The 20,774-nt window shown below is 36.9% G+C and overlaps 1 protein-coding gene across 6 annotated transcripts in view; it reads right to left on the reverse strand.

Moving 5' to 3' along the window:
* Nucleotides 1-20,774, reverse strand: part of RIC8B (RIC8 guanine nucleotide exchange factor B) — a 98,779-nt gene that overhangs the window by 73,418 nt on the left and 4,587 nt on the right. For all 6 annotated transcript variants that reach the window (XR_003914022.1, XR_003914020.1, XR_003914021.1 and 3 more), the window contains exon 2: nt 16,856-16,903. Coding sequence is in view for 3 of the 6 variants with exons in the window: in XM_029953175.1 (XP_029809035.1) it covers nt 16,856-16,903 (48 nt within the window). In the remaining 3 variants the exon portion in view is untranslated. The remainder of the gene's footprint in view (nt 1-16,855; nt 16,904-20,774) is intronic.

Here is a 20,774-nt window from a genome sequence, read left to right on the forward strand (position 1 = left end):
TTGGTCAATTTTTTAAATTTCCCTAACTGTAACATGGGTATGATGATATCTATTCATATGGTCGTTGGGGGAATTAAATGAGACTGCTCTCAGAAAAAATAAATATCCACTAAATATTATTTAACATTATCACTACAATGCATGTGCTATGCCATATATATTATTACCATACACTTTAGTAAGAGGCTACATGCTATAATAAAGAATAGGACTTCCAGAGTCAGTCTTCACTTTGTTGTATTTTTTACCTGTGATATCTGGGCAAATTACTTGGTTTTTCTGAGCTTTAGTTTCATTATGTTTGAAATGGGGATAATATGCATTATGGTGTTGTTTTAGTAAATAAGATGTTGGTACATAGTAAGAGCTAAAATTATACACTTCCAAGAACAAGACCTATAATTAAAGATCTCAGCCAACAGCAGTATCTTGAAGGAGGCTTGTTTACATGATTGAAATAATATGCCTATATGTAGGTTTGACATCTAGTTTTCTCTCCAACATCCATATTTATCAAAGGATGTAAACAGCTGAGATTTTAAAAAGTCTTTACTATTATTTGGGAAATTCAAGTAAAGATTTATATATTAATTTAGAATAAAAATGGGCCAATGATGAATAACTAAATCAAAATGAAATAACAGTGAACAGAGAAAGTGAACATTGCCAAAGACATGCACTAATGTCTGTTTTATTTATAAGAAACAGGAAAATGCAATAACTTTCCAGTTCAAGCTGGAAAGAGGGACAGGGTATACACACAGCACAGGCACCGAGTTCAACTTGGCAGTAACCCTATGATAACTACAGGCCAGAAAACAGCTGATGAGCCAAACAAAATGAGTGCAACTTACAGAATCAGAATATTAAAGAGTTAGAAGGGGCTATAGCGACTATTTAATAATAACAACCACTAGCAATTGCAAAAGGTGCTATAAAAAAGTAGATACTGAGAAGAATAAGTCTGAGAAACTTATAAAGCTTATTAAAGTATTAAAGATTCTCAGATACACTATGGGAAAGAAGCCTGTCTAATTTTTAAAACTGCTAATTTCTTCATATGAAAACTGACTCCCAGAGAGGCTTAATTATTTGCCTAAGGTAGCACAGAGAGCTAGAATGCAAAAGGAGACTTAGATTCTTACCTACCAGTCCTACTTCTCTTTTCATTCTACTGTCATTTGGTGATGCGTAAGAAATAAAGCAAAAATGGGTGTCCCAACACTGAAAGCAATTCTAGGCCTATGAAAAGAATTATTGAGGACTGCTTTTTTTCCCTCCTTATATAAACAGACTTAAGTCCTTAAATATGGTTCTACTTATTATCACTTTTTAAATATTATTTAATGTTTCTGTTCCTCTATTTTCTAGAAGTAAATACCTATTCTTATAGTCTACTACTTTTTATTTAATACGAATGGACTCCTGCACACCCCACTTTTTGTCCATTATGTCCACAACATTAGCCACATGCTTGATTTATGCTCTTGCTCCAACCAGTACTCCTATAGCAATGGGATAGGACCCTGCTCTTAAAATAGACTATGCACATTCATCTGGGAGATGTGGCACAGTGCCAGGGATACTTAAAGTCACAGGACAATCCTAGTACATCCTCTCTAACCACTGGTTTACTAAAAGATTTAGTGGGGGCAGGGAGGGGAAGAATTTTTACATGAAAATAAATACATTAAAACTCACAATACAAAAAGTCACATGAATTTTTAAGATTAAAGAATAAGATATAAAAGGAATATTGTAGCTAAGGCAGGATCCATTGAATGATACCTCCCTGGCCTCTCAAGGTTGTGCCTACTCTCTCCTCTGATGGATGTCACTGGATATATATTCCACAGGGATCTAATTTTAGTTCACAACTGGAGTTGAAGGTCAGCCACCTAAATCTGATAGTTCTAAACTTTTGCCCTCTGTGTACAGCACATGGAGTGTGTGTGTATGTGTGTGTGTGTATGTGTGCATATGTACACAAGACACAGAAAAAGAGAGAGGCATTAAGTTCTAAAATAAGCTTACTATAATTAACAGAACAATGCTGTCAGTTCTATAAGACAGACCTATTAAAAATTTGTATTTTAAAGAAATATTAAACAATCAATGACTCACTGCCAGAATTCTAAACTGGGTTTTTAGTAAAGGTTAGAGAAAGGACTCTGGAGGTCAAATTTAGAATTTCTTTATAAAAAGATAAAGATTAAATTTTCTAAATGAATACTTATGCTGCTAGGTCCATATAGTATTTATCTTAACTATTATTGGTATACACTTTTGCATTTCTTTTTCCTGCTTGTCATATGGAAAGTGATGGTAGTTCTTACTTTTTATGTAATGAATACTGTCCTTGTGAATAAGGTTTATCTCACTTCCTAAATTTCACCTCTAATTTACCTTAATGCACATATACATTTTTTAGTAAGACAGTCCTTCTGGCTATGTTCTATACCATGGTAATCCTGCCAAAAAGATTGAAAAGAAAGTGCAGAGGAACAATAATTACGTAAGTTTGGCTCAAGTTTGTTTTCTAATTAGCAATCCTGAGAAAGACATATTGCATCATCAAGAGTTCATTAAAGGATAGGAAAGACTACTTCGGTGCAAATGAAAACTCACAAAATTAGCTGCCCATCCTTTCTTGACTGCGGGCAGAAATGGGCATGTCAAAACTTTCTATTTCTCTTCAAATACAGTACCAGCAAACTCTGCTTCTCTTACTATGTAAGAGTCTTTATTTTTCAGAAAGCCCTTTTCTCCACTACCTATGTAAAACATAGTTTAGTATTTTAAGTTAATATATCAGCAAATACAGAAGTATCATCATTTGTTGCTTATTATAATTTACCAAATAAGGGCTCATTAACTCATTTAATCTTTAGTGAATTCTTAGCACAAGATATTGTTTGATTATGCGGTATCCTAACAAGGATGAAGGATGGATACTAGGACAACATAAACCTGCTACCTTAGTGGGCTGATACAGATCATGGTCCCACAGATCTCTACAGCTCCTTTGCCTTTTTGCTTAAAAGTTTATCCAAGTGTTTCCTATATAATCTCTTTAGGATTTCCTTGCTTTTTCTCCAATGCCATCTACCCACAATACTCAGCTATTCAACCTATACTAGTAACTCTATCCCTGAATCTCTGGTTCTCAGCTCTAATGTCCCAGGTGACAGAAGATAGTCAGGGGCTCTGATGGTAAGCTCATGTTACAGACTGAATGTTTGTGTCCCCAATAAATTCAGATATTGAAGCCCTAACCACCAATATGTTGGTGTTTGGAGATGGGCCTTTGGGGAGGTAATTAGGGTTAGATGAGGTCATTAGGGAGGGGTGCTGGTCTGATGGGATTAGTGCCTTTGCAAGAAGAGACACTAGAGAGCTAGCTCACTCACACTTTGCCTCCACCCCTCTCTGCGCAAAGAGGTCCTGTGAGCACACAGTGAGATGACAGCCACTTACAAACCAAGAGAAAAGGCCTCGGGACGAAATCTACTGCTGGCATCCTGATCTTGGACTTCGTAGCCTCTAAAACTGAGAAATAAATTTTGTCGTTTAAGCCACCAGTCTATGGCATTCTATTAACATCAGCCAGAGCAGACTAATACAGCTGAGAAAAGGAACAAGAGGAAAGCTAAGCTGTCCCAATGAGACAATTGTGAGATTTTAGGGATCCTCAAAGACACAAGAAGATACAGCAAGAAAAGAACAAAACAGACTATTTGTATTCTCTCTAGTCCCTAGCTCTACTATTTTCTGAACTTGGATCTGGAGAAATTTTTTTAATCTATCTGAAGTTAAATTTCTTCATGTGTAAGATAGAAATATACCTGTATCACAGTTATTGTAATTATTTAATATAGAGAGCATCTGAGAAAACATATTGTAAGATGCAATTCACTTTACAAGTGCCTTATTGAGAAATGTACAATTGAAGTGAAGAAAGCACCTGGCTTTAAGCACAAGCTTTGCCCCTTGTGGCTATGTGATCTTGGGCAAATTTCTTGAAATCACTTGTGTCTCATTTCCTCATCTCTAAAAATAGAAATGACATCTAGGGCTTATAAATATTAAATGAGATAATATATTTAAAAATCTTAAGCTTGGAGGCTAATGCATCTTACATCATAAAGATGGCCAGATGGACAAACAGATCAAGAAACATGAACAGGCACACTCTACATATGCACAATATGCCTAGGAAATTTTTATTTGTATTTGTCTTTTAATGGCAAAGCCACTTGAAAAAGGAAAATGCTGATGTAATAAAAATAACATTGCAATTATGTATTAATTTTATCAATTCTATGATGCTCACTTGAAATCTATAGTACCCATTACTGAGCACTTGTGTGCTCAGCCCCCATACAGGCACACAACTCAAAATATTCCCAACTTAAAATTCAAGTACATGCAAATTATTCAAGAGAAATAAATTCTACGTGATAAGAAGTCTATTTTGGGTTGGGGAGTTAAAAAGCACATGGCTCAAGTTATTTATAATATTAGGAAGACTGAACATATGTAAAATAAATGAATAAGGAATGTAAATGTTTCAATGTTTAGCAATTTAAAGTGTATATTAAAAGACTGAAGGAATAAACTATAAAGACTTCAGCCAGAGAAAGCTTTTGGATAAATATGAGTAGGCAGTAAGGGGGCATGGGGGATGATAGAGATGGGGGTGGCAGAAAGGAGGTCGGAAGACAAGCCAAACTGTGGACAAAGGTAGAGACAGAGAGGGATGTGGGTAAGGTTGGAGGATTAACCAAAGTAGACTTGAGTTCATACAAGTAAAAACTTTCTAATTAAAGCTATCTGACAACAGAGTGGCTGCTGTGAGCTTCTCATTACTGAAAGCATTTTGGAGTGTGATGTCCCTTGGTGCAAGATACCTTAGAAGGAATCACTGTACTAGAAGATATTCAGGGTCCTTTACTACACTGTGAGTTCTCTGTGAATTCTATCCCTGAAGGCAGAAAAAGAGACAGAAAAAGAGACAGGTTGAATCCTACTTCTTCCATTCATTAATTGTGACCTTGGGTAAGTCAACTTCTCAGTTTTTCATCTATAAATGGGGAAGTTGGGAACACTAGAGATGTCTGTACAGTCAGTAACTCTTCATGTCCTTAAGAGTTTTTAATTGTCAAAGATATACATACATGTTCTTCCCTTTCCCTAGTACATGACCAAACTTTGTAAGGAAGAAAAGAGCTAAATGCTGGAAAAAGAAACCATACATTTTTGGCAAAAAAAAATAACCTGAGGAACCGAAAAAAAATCTGCAACATGCCTAGCTCCAATGGTCACTGTTTATGGAGAGCCAACACTAACTACATAGCCTCACTGGCTACCCTATGTAGTCACACTGCAAAGCATGCTCTTCTGTTTACTGTCAATACTGATAATTAGCTCAGTGTCAAAGCTTTGTTTATACTCTGCATCAAGCCTCAAATTTTAGATGCCTAAAATCATAAAATGAATAGAATCAATTTATAAGCTGTACAACAGGTTGATTTCAACTATTAATGAGTGGCAGTATGGTGTTGCACAGGGGCTGTGGAGCCAGACTACATGGGCTTGAATCACAGCCTCAGACTTCACTAGTTTACGCAAATCATTACCTGTATGTCTTAGTTTCCTCATCTGTAAAGCAAAACACAGTACCTAATTTCTAGTCTTGTTGTGAGGATTAAATGTGTTAATATTCATATACTGCTTGGAAAGATGATGGTATGATACCTGCTATATTTAATAACAAGCTTTCCTGAGATAGAATTCACATACCATAAAGTTCACTGTGTTAAAAGCGTATACACATTGGTTTTTAGTATATTCACACTTGTATGACCATCGTCATCACTGTCTAATTTCAGAACATTCTCATTACCCCCAAAAGAAATCCAATACTCATTTGTAGTAACTCTCCATTTCCCTCTCCCATTAGCCTGTAGGCAACAACTAATCTACTCTGTTTCTACAGATCTGCCTATTTTAGACATTTCATATAAATGGAATAATATTTTATGTGGCCTTTGTGTCTGGCTTCTTTCACTTCATGTAATGGATTCAAGGTTTATCCAAGTTGTAGCACTCACCAATTACTTTATTCTTTATTTTTCGGCAGAATAATATTTCATTGTATGGTTAACATGTTTTGTTTATTCATTCACAAATCGATAGATATTTGGGTTGTTTCTAACTTTCAGCTATTATGAATAATCGTGTGAACATTCACATATAAGTTTTTGTGTAGACATATCTCTTCATTTTTTGTGTGTAGATACCTAGGAGTACAATTGTTGAGTTTAACCTTTTGAGGAACTGCTAGATTGTTTTCCAAAACACTTGCACAATTTTACATTCCCACCAGTAAGGTATGAGGGTTCTGATTTCTCCACATCCTTGCCAATACGTGTTATTATCTGATTTTTTTTATTCTGGCCATACTAGTGTGAACTTTAATCTCACTGTGGCTTTAATTTGCATTTCTCTAATGATTAATGATGTTGAGTTATCATTTCATACGTTTACTGGCAATTGCCTATCTTTGGGGAAATGTCTATTTAGATCCTTTGCCCATTTTGAATGGGTTATCTTTTTATTACTGAGTTCTTTATATAGTCTAGATATGTCTTTTACTGGAAATACAATTTGAAACTGTTATCTCCCATCCTGTAGTTTGTCTTCTCACTTTTTTTTAAAAAAACATTTATGTATTTATTTTGAGAGAGAGAAAGTGCAAGCAGAGGAGGGGCAGAGAGGGAGGGAGACAGAGAATCCCAAGCAGGTTCCATGCCCAGGGCTGAGCCCGACATAGAGCTCGATATCACAATTATGAGATCATGACCTGAGCAGAAATCAAGAGTCAGATGCTTAACCAACTGAGCCACGCAGGCATTTCTAATGAGTTAACTTTTGTATACAGTATCAGGCAAAGTTTTAACCGCATTCTTTTATATGGGACTAACTAGCTGTCACTGCATCATTTGTTAAATGACTGTTCTTTCCCCATTGAATGGTATTGGCAACCTTGTCAAAAATTAGTTGACCAGAGACACATGGGTTTATTTCTGGACTCTCAATACTGTCTTATTGATGTACATCTCTCTCTCTCTCTATATATATATATATTTAATCTGTCCTCATGCCAGTATCATACTATCTTGAATACTGGTGCTTGGTTAGTACATTTTGGAATCGGGAATTGTGAGCCAGGTTTGTTCAAGATTATTCCGGCTCGGGCTTGCCTAGATAGCTCCGCTGGGAGAGCGTTAGACTGAAGATTATTCCGGCTATTCTGAATCCCTTTCAATTCATTATGAATCTTAGAGTTGGCTTGTCAATTTCTACAAAGAAACTAGCTGGGATTTTAAAAGGTAATGTGTTTTAAATCTATAGATCAATATGGGAAGTATTGCCATTTTAGCAAAAGTCAGTCTTCCAATCCATAGGCATGAGATGTCTTCTCATTTATTTACATTTTATTTAACGTCTTTGAACAACCCTTTGTCGTTTTCAAAAAAACTGAGTTATTTCCTGAATCAGAATTTCCTTAGTTGTTGCTCAAGAGCTTAGTTAGCATATACATCTTATCAGAATCAGTTCCAGATTAATATTAATTCCAGAGAGATATAGAAATATTACTTCTATATGATGCTATTCCTTTCCCCTTTTTGTGGCATTATTGTTATATATATTTATGAATGCTACAAACCCAACAGTACATTATAATAATTATTACTTTAAATAATTTTTGTCTTTTAAACACCCTGGGGAGAAAGGAAAACAAGCATATACTTACAGATTTTGTTATATTAGCATTATTACTTATCATTTCTGATTCTCTTGATTTGTTCTTGAGGATCTGAATTACTATCTAGAGTCACTTCCTTAGTCTAATACAGCTTTGCTCTCATCCACCTTTGTGCTGTTTTTGCAAACGTGTTACAGTTCTGTATGTTATTGGCTCAACAATACATTATATACATATTATGTATATAAATGCTTTTAAAATCAGTTAAGAAAGGAGAAATATATACACTTATATTGTTATGTACAATTACATAATTATCTTTACCAGTGCCTTTTGTTTCTTCCTGTAAGTTCAAATTGCAATTTGGGATCATCTGTTTTCAATCTAAAGAACTTTTGGTATTCTTATAAGGTGGGTCTGGAACAAATTCTTTCAGTTTTTCATTTATCTGGAAATGTCTTTATTTCCCTTGCATTATTAAAAGAAAGCTCTCTTGGTAACAGAATTCTTAGTTGAGGTTTTTACTTTGAGCTATTTGAATATGTTAACCTACTGCTTCTGGCCTACGGGTTTTTGAAAAGTGAGTCTTATAGAGGTTCCCTTGTAAATGATGAGTCCTTTTTCTCTTGCTGCTTTCAAGATTTTCTCCTTGTCTTTGGCTTTTAGCATTTTTACTATGATGTACCTGTTTGTGGATCTCTTTGGACTTTATCCTGCTCAGAATTATTAAGCTTCCTGGATGTGTACGTTGTTTTCCAATAAATTTGGGAAGTTTTCAGCCATCACTTCTTTCAATATTTTTTCTTCCTTCTCTCTCTCCTCTCCTTCTGGTACTTCCATCATATATCTGTTGGTACATTAATGTTGTCCCATATTTCTCTGAATCTTTCTTTACTTTTTTCTCTTGGTTGTTTACCTTGTATACACTCTATTGATCTAATCATCAGGTTTGTTTATTCTTTCTTCTGACAGCTTCACCCAAATGTTGAGCCCCATTAAGTGAATTTTTATTGTAGCTATTGTACTTTATTGTACCTTTCAACTCCAAAATTTCCATTTGATTCTTTTTCCTTTAACAATTTCCATCTTTGTACTGATATTCTTCATTTGATGTGACATTGTCATCAACCCTTGCATTATTTTTAAATCATGGCTTCCTTTAGTTCTCTGAATATAAGTATAATGGCTACTTTTAAGTCTTTGTCTATTAAACCCAACATCTGGCCGTTCTCAGTTTCTGTCACCTGCTTTTTCCCTAGTGTGCAGGTCATTCTTTCCTGTTTCTTCACATGTCTCATATTTTTCTGGGAAACTGGACATTTTAAATAATATATAGCAGCAACACTGGATACGGCCCATACCCTCCAAGACCTTCTACTGTTATTTGCTTATCTGCTCAGTAACTGGAGGAATTATTTAAGTATATTCTTCCCCTCCTTCTCTACAGATGTTGCTCTTCTGGGGGCTCTCTCTTCGTTATGCCACAGTTATCCTAAAATGACAGTGGCTTTGGCTGGCCTCTCTTTGACCTTCTCTTTTCCTGACCACACCCAGCTGTTAAGTTCCACTAACTACCAGCTGATTGATCTACTGTCTTCAACAATGTCCTGGGCATAAATTGTTCCGCAAACTGAACCAATCTATTAGGGCTCCTTTGAAGGGATAGTCTCTGAAGTTGGTATTTAAGATTTGTTCTAACCACAGGAAGGTTCCTCCCAGTTGTCTCTTTCCCCCTTTCTCTCTAGTAAACTAGCCCATCTTCCTGTTAGCCTATATGTGCAATGAATCAATCTGTCAGTCTCCCTCCAACTCCTCCTTTCTCCACAACCCACACCCTCAGGCATGAACTTCACACTCTATTGCAAATGATGTACGTTCCTTTGGGGAGAGATTCAGAGATCTCTGTTATAAGATCTGTTTGTTCCTCTGGGCAAAATTTTGGAGCCCTGGTTCTGATGCTGGGGCAAAGACAACAACATGCTTTTCTCTGGGTGACACCTCCTTGGGAGTTTGAGTTGAGGGGCTAGGGGAACAGCAGCCCCAGATATCCTCAGCTTGCCTCTCCCAGAATAGAATCTACACCCCACAAGCCAAGGGAAAGGGCAAATCAGGCTCCTCTATTTTCACTGGTGCCATACCCATGGTGTAGCTCTGTCCCCTGAGTGTGGGCTGGTGGACCCTACCTCTCAGCTGCCCTCATCTAGAATTTAGTCTCAGCAACAGGTAGCTGGGACAGGATGAGAAATGCTGATCTTACATCCCTACTGGGAAGACAGCCTTCCACCTGAGAACAGAGGAAAGAGGGAGCTCTATGTTCCTGAATGCATCAGTTTAGAGAACAGTTTCCATCTTGCTCAGCTAATAGGAGGGCAGGAGGCAGCAGGTCTCATTTCAAATACCACACTTTCATGTTTCTTACTAAGTTTTAGTAGATTTCCTTGAACAAGTATTTCTCACTGACTGTATGCTCTGTGGACTATTTCCAGGGACTTTAAATGGTTGTTTTATAAAAATAATTTTCACCTGTTTTAGTGGGAAGCAGGTCTGTAGAATTCTCCCACTGTCATGGCTGGAAGTGGAACTTCTTGATGAGTTTTTCTTTTTTTTTTATGAGAAACTGAATCTGAAACTTTTAAGTACAAATTGGAGATACTATTATTATTCTGAGAAAGAAATCCTAAAAAATGATCCAAAGGTCATGTATGGGCTGCCCCATGTATGGCTTGCTAAGGCAGAAGAGCTGTTTTGTTCTTTCTCCCTACATTGAATCTCCCAATGCCTTGACAAACATCTAAAATAAAAAAAGGAGTCTGAAAAGAAGTTTAAATTATTTTGAACTAATATAAGGCATTCACCCTGGTCTGTGATACAATTCAGCCCTTCTGGTCAAGTTTTATGTCAGATCCCAGCTGGAAAGGAACTTTGAAAAGTAAAAGGTTTAGGATGCTTCTGGCTGTTTGTGTGAGAGAGTGTTTTAAAGAAATCAAGAGTTGAAAATGAGTATCTTTAAAGTTACTGTCTTCTAAATAAGAACTGTGCTTGCATCATGTATCAAAGCATTTCCTAAGGTGAGACATCAAATACAATTTGAGTCAAATTTACAAGGCATACAAAGCTCATTCTGTTTTAGTGAAAATTGGGGAGCTTAACAATTTCAAGTAACTAAAATAAGTGTAAAGAGCTTTCAAAGCAAGCATCCATGCCTTGAGCTATTCCTAAGCATGGATTCACAATATAGAACTGCTGGTCCTATTTCGGCACATTTTCCTTAGGGGACTCTAATATGGAAATTTACCTGTTCATTTTCTAGAGTCTACAATGGCAATCTTCAGTATGCATCTGTAGCTAAGAAAGCGCCAAACCACACACCATAGGCAAATAGCCAATTTAGCAACCAAGGTCTAACACAGGACTTGGCACACAGGAATTACTGAAAAAATATTTGTAGACTACAGAGATCTTTACTAATATGCCAAGTATATCCAATCTGGGGTGGGTGAAGTAAAAAGAAGAAAATTTCAAATGATGGAATGAACTTTCATGTTCATATAAACTTATTTCATACCATAAACTGGCTCCATAAGTAATATTATTTCCAAACCAGTAACATTATTTTATGTTCTCCACCAAAGTAATATATAAGATAACGAGACTACTCAATTTCATAGGAAATAAATGATTTTTTAAAAAGTATTGGTTTTTACTTATGCCACTAATCACATTACTATAGAAGAATATAAAACATGTTATATAATTATCACATTCTTTTTTTAAAATGTTTATTTATTTTTGAGAGAGAGAGAGACTGAGTGTGAGTGGGGAATCGGCAGAGCGTGAAGGAGACACAGAATCTGAAGCAGGCTCCAGGCTCTGAGCTGTCAGCACAGAGCCTGACATGGGACTTAAACCTACAGACTGCAAGATCATGACCTGAGCCGAAATCAGATGCTTAACCAACTGAGCCACTCAGGCACTCCTATAATTATCATGTTCTTAAATCATTATAATCTATAATAGAAAAGTTTAAAATTCAGAAGTGGGAAAGAAAAATATCATCTACAATAATAATATTCAGATAGCCACCATTTAGCAAATTTCTTTATAGTCATTTTTCTTTGAATAGTTTTTATTACTTTTACATGACTGTGATCATCCTGTATGAATACTTTTATGTCCATTGTTTCCATGTAAACATTACATTGAGATTCTGCTATATAATTAAGAGAATATCAAATTCAAAGTCCAATAATATTGTACAAGTAATGGGAATTCTAGCCTCCACTCAATCTCCATGTTCCCTCCACTTACTTAAAAGGTGCTTACTATAGGTGTCTATTTTATGCCACATGCAGTATTGGGGGCTGAAAATATAAACAAAACTAAGCCAGAGTTCTTGTCCTCAAAGAGTTCTCAACTCAGCAATTATCCTCTGCTATTATAGAAAATGGACTTATCTATGTGAATTTAAAGGTAATGAGATAAATGGTTGAAATTTGGCTGTTTTCAACTTCACTCTTTTGAGGAAAGTCATTTTTTTAATTCAAAGTTTTTAAATGATTTTTATTTATTTTGAAAGAGAGAGAGAGAGCGTAAGCAGGGGAGGGTGAGAGAGAGAGGGAGATACAGAATCTGAAGCAGACTCCAGGCTCTGGGCTAGCTGTCAGCACAGAGCCCGATGCGGGGCTCAAACCCACCAACCGTGAGATCATAACCTGAGCCAAAGCCGGACACTTAATTGACTGAGCTACCCAGGCCCCTAGGAAAATTTATCTCAGACAACAACTGAGGTTTTCCGCATTTGATATACCTGTATTCTGATTTTACAAGGGAAAGAGCTGCAATTCTTTTAGTCATTTTATGACATGCATTTTTCAACATTTATTGCAATTAGCACTCTATTGGTCCTGAGATCAGTTGTGTTTTAGAAGCTAATATAAGAGCTTTCATTTCCTCTGATGTTAAATTTCAGATTATTCATCATACTTCCCCCCATCCTACCTATTTGCATGATTGATGTATTTGTTTATGTATGGACAAACCACCACAGCCTAGAGGTAGAAGATGTAATGCAAATACTTCAATAAGCACAGGTGCTTATATCCAAATACACAATGATCCACATGCACCTGGAACCTTTGCATTATATGTAAAATAGAACAGTTGTACCTGACTACTTCCCTGGAAAAACTTAAGCACTCCTTTTTGCTAATTTTCTTTGCTGTTTTCCAATTTAAGTCTAGTTGCCTAACCGGCGTCTTAAGGAATGAAATAAGAGAGAAAATAAGCTACTAAGTCATAATTTCAAACCTTAAATATAGAGTCAGAAAATCTATCCTCTATTTGAGGATCAGACACTTACTAGTCATGTGAGGGTTAGCAAGTTGTCATTAAACGTGAGCCTCAGTTTCTTATCCATAAAATAGGGATGGTGATATGCACACCATACTTACAACACTAGTGCAAAGCAAATCTTTGTAAAAATGCAAAACACTACATAACTGTTAGCAATTAGGTCTAAGAATCATTAATAACCATAATAACCATTTCCAAAAAAGCTCAGTATAATCAAGTACTATTTTTTGAGAGGCTCTGTCTGCCCTTACATATACTTCTAAGTTGTCATAAAAGTTTTGAGAAGGAAGGTATTGCATTCTTCAGAAAGGCAGCACCTGTAGTTTACAGAAAAAGGTGCTGCAGTTACCATGGGGCTGCTGGCATGAAGCTCCAGAGACATGTTTGGGAAAGGGGAAAAGAGAATTAGGGCAGCAAAACAAATTGGACACTAACTTGAGTTCCTCTTATTTTCAGACTAGGCTTAATGTGGAGACATGCCTACTAGTCTATGTGTCTACACTGAGAACCAGAAAAAAGCTGTTAGAATGTGGATCCTTTAGAGCACTTCAAGTTTTTAGGGCCTTAGACATGAAAGTGTCACTAATGATTTTAACCCTTGGAGACTAAAATAATTCTGTTTGCCTATGCTTTGCCATTAATAAGAGAGCTAGCTAGGTCCCTAATTGCATTTGTTTATATCAGGCCTCCCAGCAAGCAGAAATCTACACACTATCACAGTAAATAACAGGAGTACAGGAGTTACTGTTTCCAAAGACCCAGCAGGCAGTAAAAGACAATACTTTGAAATGTTAGATTTTGCTAGTATGTTACAGAAAATAGACAGGCTTTATTAACAACTAAGTGGGAAATTATTCTCCCTCAACTGAAACTTATATGTAGTGAGGGGAATCCTCACTCCATATATTTATTTATTTATTTTATTTACTTTTAATGTACATATTTATTTATTTATTTACTTTTAAAGTTTATTTATTTATTTTGAGAGTGTGCCCCCCCACCCCGACCCACATGCGCAGGAATGGGAGGGGCTGAGAAACAGGGAGAGAGCGAGATAATCCCAAGCAGGCTCCACACTATCAGCACAGAGCCTGACTTGGGGCTCAAACTCACAAACCCTGAAATCATGACCTGAGCTGAAATCAAGAGTTGGATGCTTAATGACTGAGCCATCCAGGTGCCCCTTAATGTACTTATTTAGACCAGTAAAAGTACTATCAAAGATTCTCTTGTCTGAGCCCCAAGGCACTATATCAATAGATATAGATATCAATAGATATAGTATGGATTCTCTCAAATAAAAATAGCTTCCTCCTCACCTGAATACCTATCAAGAGTGTGTCAAAAAATAGGTTAACACCTGCTCCTTTTTTCCCCCACTAAGTCTCTCTCCCATTAGTATATACCTGTCTCTCTCCTCCCCTCCCCTTCTCCCTCTCTTTCCTATATCATAATATTCCATTATGTAGATGCACCCGAGTTTCTTCAAATACTCCCTAATTGCTGGAGACTTGTTTGCTTCTAATCATTTGTTATTATGTATGTGCTTCAACGAAGCTTTGTGTACTTGGGTTCAACCTATCCACAAAATAGATTTTAAAAGTGACGTTGCTTGGTCGAAGGGCAAAATGCATCTGTAATTTTGGTAGATAGTGCCAGTTTCTGTTCCACAGGGATTGTGGCCATTTTGCACTCCCACCAAATGCAAGTACTTATTTCCTGAAGACCATTTATAAAAATACACAAGCCTAGATTCCACCTCCCAAATTCTGACTTATGAGATTAAGGAGTAGGCCTGAGGAGGCCTATCTTGAAAACGCTCTCCAAAGAGCATATCCCTAGTTGAGAATCCATTCTACAATACACTCTAGTCTTGTTTACATTGTTCAAATCCAAAAGAAAATGTTTAACTTCCAGTTTATACCTCATGTCACTCATTCAAGAAATACTTTTTGAGTACCTATTATGTGCTGGGAACTTTAGGTGTCAAGGATATAAAGATATATAATAGTATTTATCATTAGAGTTTGCAGGGTCTAACAATGAAAAACATCAATATATAATTAAGAGACAATGTAGAAGTATAGTGTTACAGATAAACGTAGAATTTCATGGGAATACTGAAGAGAGGTACTTGACCTTGATTGAATGCTAGAGGAGGCTTCCTGAAGAAGGTGCTCCTGGAGCTTAGTAGGAATTAATCAGGGAAAAAGAGGAAGAGTTACAAGGAGGAGGGGGCATTTTAGGTAGAAAACAACATATGCAAAGTTAGGAAGTTAAGAAACAGAAGGGATGTGTATATGTGTATATGTATATAATGGAAGCATATTGCTAAGGCATAAAATATAACACAGAATAGTAAGCAATAGGCTGCAAAAATGGGCAGAGATCGGATCACTGCACATGTAGTATACCATGTTAAGATGCTTGACCTTATTCTGTAGGCAAAGAAAGTCACTCAAGGGTTTTAAGTCTGGCAGTGACATGATCATATTGTTGTTTTAGAATTATGGATAGTGGACTGAAAGGGCATATAATTCAAAAAAAGAACAGTTAGGAAACTGGTACAGAACTCAGATGAAGGCTTGAATTAGGGCAGGGATTAAGGAGAGAATGGACTAATGGAATCTTAAGAGGTAAAATCAGCAAAATGTAGACATTAGGTGGGGGTGGAGGTAAATAAAGGGACGGTTTCAAGGTATTATCAAACCACTTCCAGCGAAGTACTGGATTTAAGCAATTTTTTCAGCAACAGTGACAGGTTTACACTGGTTCAGTCATGTCCTCTCACTTGGTCTTGACATTTGTAAGGCCAGGGATAGATGTATGGGGCTGAGCAAAATGCTCAGGGGAACTGGTAGCCTTCTCCTTAACATCATGCCCTAATCAGCATCAGCTATGTAAAGCAACCACAGGCAACCCCAACAGGCAAACATAACATTACATGGCCATATCTCAGATGCACCCTTTCTTTTTTATGTGTTGTTGTTGTTGTTTGTTTGTTTGTTTTGAGAGACAGAGAGAGACAACGCGAGCAGGGGAGGGTCAGAGAGAAAGGGAGATACAGAATCTGAAGACAGGCTCCAGGCTCTGAGCTGTCAGCACAGAGCCTGATGCAGGGCTCAAGCCCACGAACCATGAGATCATGACCTGAGCTGAAGTCAGACACCCAACCAACTGAGCCACCCAGGCACCCCGTACCCTTTCTTACAATAACTCATCTACTGTAAGTCTCTTGACTCCCATTTTTCTCTATGCCTGTGAAGTCAGTGACCAAGGCACTTGCTGACAACATAAATAACTGCCAGTACAGGGAACGATGTGAAGTTGAGGCGCAGCAGCATCAACAGCTGCTTTCCCAAAACTTAAGCCAAAGCCAAGTTTCACAACATCAACAACACATGTTGGGCAGCCTACAGGTCTATCTCCAAATAAAGTCAAGCTCTGGAGGTGAGAATATATGGGGAGAGTCCCCTTTGAACTGTTCCCATTCCCCTGATTTACGCAAGCATAATGGTCCTGTGGGGATGGAACAGGAGAAAGTTGTGTGTAATCTATACTAACCCTGGTACTTGTCTTCTTCTCAGAGTTCCTAAAAACGAACTGAAAGGAAACGAAAAACTAAACAATCATCAGATAAAAACAAGTTCACTGTTTAGAAAGTCCATGAATGAAACACACCCATACCACAAACACACGCACACAAACACACCGAGTAGCACCAAGGCTTACCTTTCTTTTATCTTCATCTGTTGATTCAAATTTGAAAGTAGCCCTATGCTGAGGGGGGAAAAAAGGGAAACAATGTTATTTTAAATACATAGAGTTTTAATTGTGGCTATGTTTAAAAGGTGTCTCTAAAAATGTTGCCTTTCCATATCATATTTCAACACTCATATTAAAGCAAGAGAGAGAGGCATGTAAGCAAACCATTAAAAAGTCCTGTGAAAGACTATAGCAGAAAAATGGACAAGAGAACATAGAGTACCAAGCCACTAACTCTACCCAGGGAAATCTGGAATGCTTTCATAGAGTAGAGAGCATCTGAACTGGACCTTGGGGGATGAATAGGAGTTTGCCAGGAGGCAAATGGAAAGCATTCTAGAGACAGAAACAAAGGCTCAGATGTGTGAAATGGTATGATATATCTGTAAGATAAATAGCTCTGCCAGAGTGAAATTTAGGACACATGTGGGGGATGGGGGAGTGGAGAAGGAGGAGAATGGAAAAGTAAACTGGATAGAAATTTGGAAGGGTCTTCCAATGTTACTGAGTGTGTACTTTCTTTTTCATATCAGGGAATTGTAGACAGGGAAGAGATCTGATAGACTGATATTTCAGAAAAGCAATTCTGTAAGAATTAAGGTTTAAATTATGGCTCTTCTACTAACTAGCTGAGCAAGTAACAAAATATCAGTGGATTTCTCATGTGAATAGAGGGGGTACCTAGTTCTCCAAACTGCTGTTAGGGATAAAACACCTAAGGCATATATATATACACACACCATTTCAATGCCTGGCAATAGTAAACACTCAGTAAATATTAAAATTATAATGATTATGATGCTCATCATATTGAGGAAAAAATAACCAGAAGCCAAGAGAGTGTCATGACTCTCTTGAAATGACTGGCAACACTGTATTTTCCACTCTGTAGCTGAAACAGAGGATGCAGCAAGTTGACTTGTCCACAGTCACAGAAACAGTGATAGGACCCTAAAATTGAGCAAAAAATTTCTCATTCTTTCTCGTTTTATTCAGGGAGAACGCAGTGTTCTTATGAATCCTGAGTTTTCCTTTAAAAAAAAATATCCACTGAATATCTTTGCCTCTTTTTTGTGTACTTTTCTCGTTGGCCACACTGACATTTATTGGCAACTCATTAGAAGTACATAAAGTACTAAAGATATCATCATTACAGGTGGTTCTGTGTTGTCAGCGTTTGTAGAAGAAGTAAGTTTTGAAATTAAGTGACATGGAGAAACGCTGACAGAGAAGTAATTCTGAATGTAAGAAATGGTCAGAGGGAAGACCTTGAGGTAAAAAGAAGGGTTGTTTGAAGAAACTGAGGAGAGGCTGTTTCATATATGGTTTGTATAATAATTAAAATAGATGATGTTAGGTGGCTAGAAGGATTGGGTTTAAAAATGTATACCTAAACTGACAGATAGGTGACAGGCAACCAAGGAAGACTGAGGTAGGTGTGAACAGTACAGCATTCTGGAAGAATATTTTGGGCTGTTGCTTTCAGGCCAGATCAAAAGAGAACAAGACTGAGGACATAAAGCCTTCTAAGAAATGGGCATCAATAATCCAGGTGCAAATTGCTGGCAGCAGTATAAATTGACATAAACTTTGAAAGGGAAAGTAATTTGGCAACATATCCAAGAAACCATGAAGATATACACCTTTCAACCCAGAACTTCTACTCCCAGGAATTTATCTTAATGAAATTCTCCAGAAGGAGAGAAAAGTCATATATGCACCGCAGTGTTATCTAATATTATGGAAGAAAGAAAGAGACAATCTGGATATCTAACAACAGGAGACTGAGGAGATAAACTGCTATGCACCCACCTAATAAGATATTATATTGCAGTAAAAAAAAAAAAAAGATGACTAAAAATCTCTGTTAACAACATGGAAAACTACTTAAAATGGCATCAGTGGAAAAATGTAAAACACCAACCTAGATGTCTACAGTGACAGTACCTACCTAAGTATATGGATGCATTAAAAGCTTAAGTGTTTGCAAAAATAAAAGCAACTGGGGGCACCTGAGTGGCTCAATTGGTTAAGTATCTGACTCTGGATTTCGGCTCAGGTCACAATCTCACAGTGAGATCAAGCCCTACATTGGGCTCCTTGCTGATAGCATGCAGCCTGCTTCAGATTCTCTCTCTCTCCCTCTCTCTCTGTCCCTCCCCTGCTGGTGTGCACACATGCACGCTCTCTCTCTCAAAATAAATAAACCTTAAAAAAAACAATAAGAGCAACTATACAGTGGACTTTCTAGTGGTTTCTTTAACAAAACTCATTGTTGGTGCAGTATTTTTATAATTAAAAGGGAAAATTTTTAAATAAAAGATAAATGAATGAGTGAACAAGGAAAGAAAGAAAAAAGGAAGAACAAGTTGTAAATCTGAAAACTATAACTGGGGAATTTATAGACGGGAGGCTTAGTAAAAACTAACTTTAGATAAAAGATGGAGAAACAACAGACATCAGGCTAAGGTTGTAAACTGAAGTTTAGTAAAAGTCCAATATAAATGAAAATAAAGTGCACTTAAACACCAAAAAGATTGTGGGTTTTTTGCCATTATATGTGAAATGCTAATTCCATAAATTATCTGGAAAAAAAATGAACCTAGCTGCCAATACAGTGGTTCTCCTAAACTTTTTCTGGCATATATGATAAAGAAACAGAGAAATAAATCATCTTTTGGAAAGCCCTTCATTAAGTTATAAAAATATCTTTTAAACAGTTTCTTCATAGAATTAATCTTTTAAACCGATAATTTAGAATAGTATCAAGGACTAAATTTTCTGTTGCTTTTAAATGCAAGGCCAATCCTCTCAAAAAAACACAACATTACAAAAAAAAAAGAAAGAAAGAAAAAGAAAGAAAGAAAGAGAAAGAAAGAAAGAAAGAAAGAAAGAAAGAAAGAAAGAAAAAGAAAAGAAAAGCTCTCAAAGCCCTAACTAGCATGAGGGCTTAATTTAATTAGAAAATATACTGGCATGTGAGGCAATACAAATTGAATTTTGAATGTGCCAATCTATTCAGAAGCTCAGCCTTCTAAGATTGTTTGGATCCAAAGATGTTGGCTTCTCTAAGGCTGGTTTCTTTCATACAACTTAAATTATACCTAACCTGTTCAGTACTTCTAACCCTTACTCTCTCCCCCTTCTGAGGCTGAAAGGGAAGGGAGGGGGAACTAGCATTTCTGGCTATAAATACCTTTATAGAACTGCTAGCCAACAGTCAACCACCTCACCTTCTTTATGTGCTTAATTTCCAGATGAACAGGAGCAACAAGTCAAATATAAACTAAAAAGTAAAACCATTGTTCAATTTAGAGACCAAACAAACTAGGAACAGCTCAGTGACACACCAGACTCACAAGGACTCCTCCCCATAGGTTTTTATATCCTATGAGTAGCCTCTAAAAAGCTCAGGCTCAGGAGGCAGGCAGCAATGGGTTTGAGTCCAGTGCAGCTGCTTACTAAACATGTGACCTTGGTCAAGTTATTCAACTTTACTACCTGTCAGAACTTCCTTATCATTTATGTATGGCACCTTGCACATAGCAGGTGTTCAATAAGTGGCCACTATTGTTATTATAGCATGGCCTATGATGTGGCTTCTGGCCAAATACCTTTTAGAGAACTAGGAGTTATTTCAGATTTCAGAAGATATGCTCAAACAGTATTGACACAAGGGAATTAGCCTAACTGGGGTGGCATGTGTGTATGGTTGTGTTGTATTTCATGACTAGAGGTTACTCCTAGAACTAAACACCAGTAACTGAGGTTATATAATTTCTATCTGGAAACAAGAACAAGGTATAACAAAGGAACAGCTCACTAAACATGCTCCTCTGCAAAAATGTGTGGAATGAGCTCAAAGAGTCAGAACTCAACCTCGAAG

The sequence above is a fragment of the Suricata suricatta genome, chromosome 10 (genome assembly GCF_006229205.1).
Source record: "Suricata suricatta isolate VVHF042 chromosome 10, meerkat_22Aug2017_6uvM2_HiC, whole genome shotgun sequence".
Classification (NCBI taxonomy): domain Eukaryota; kingdom Metazoa; phylum Chordata; class Mammalia; order Carnivora; family Herpestidae; genus Suricata; species Suricata suricatta.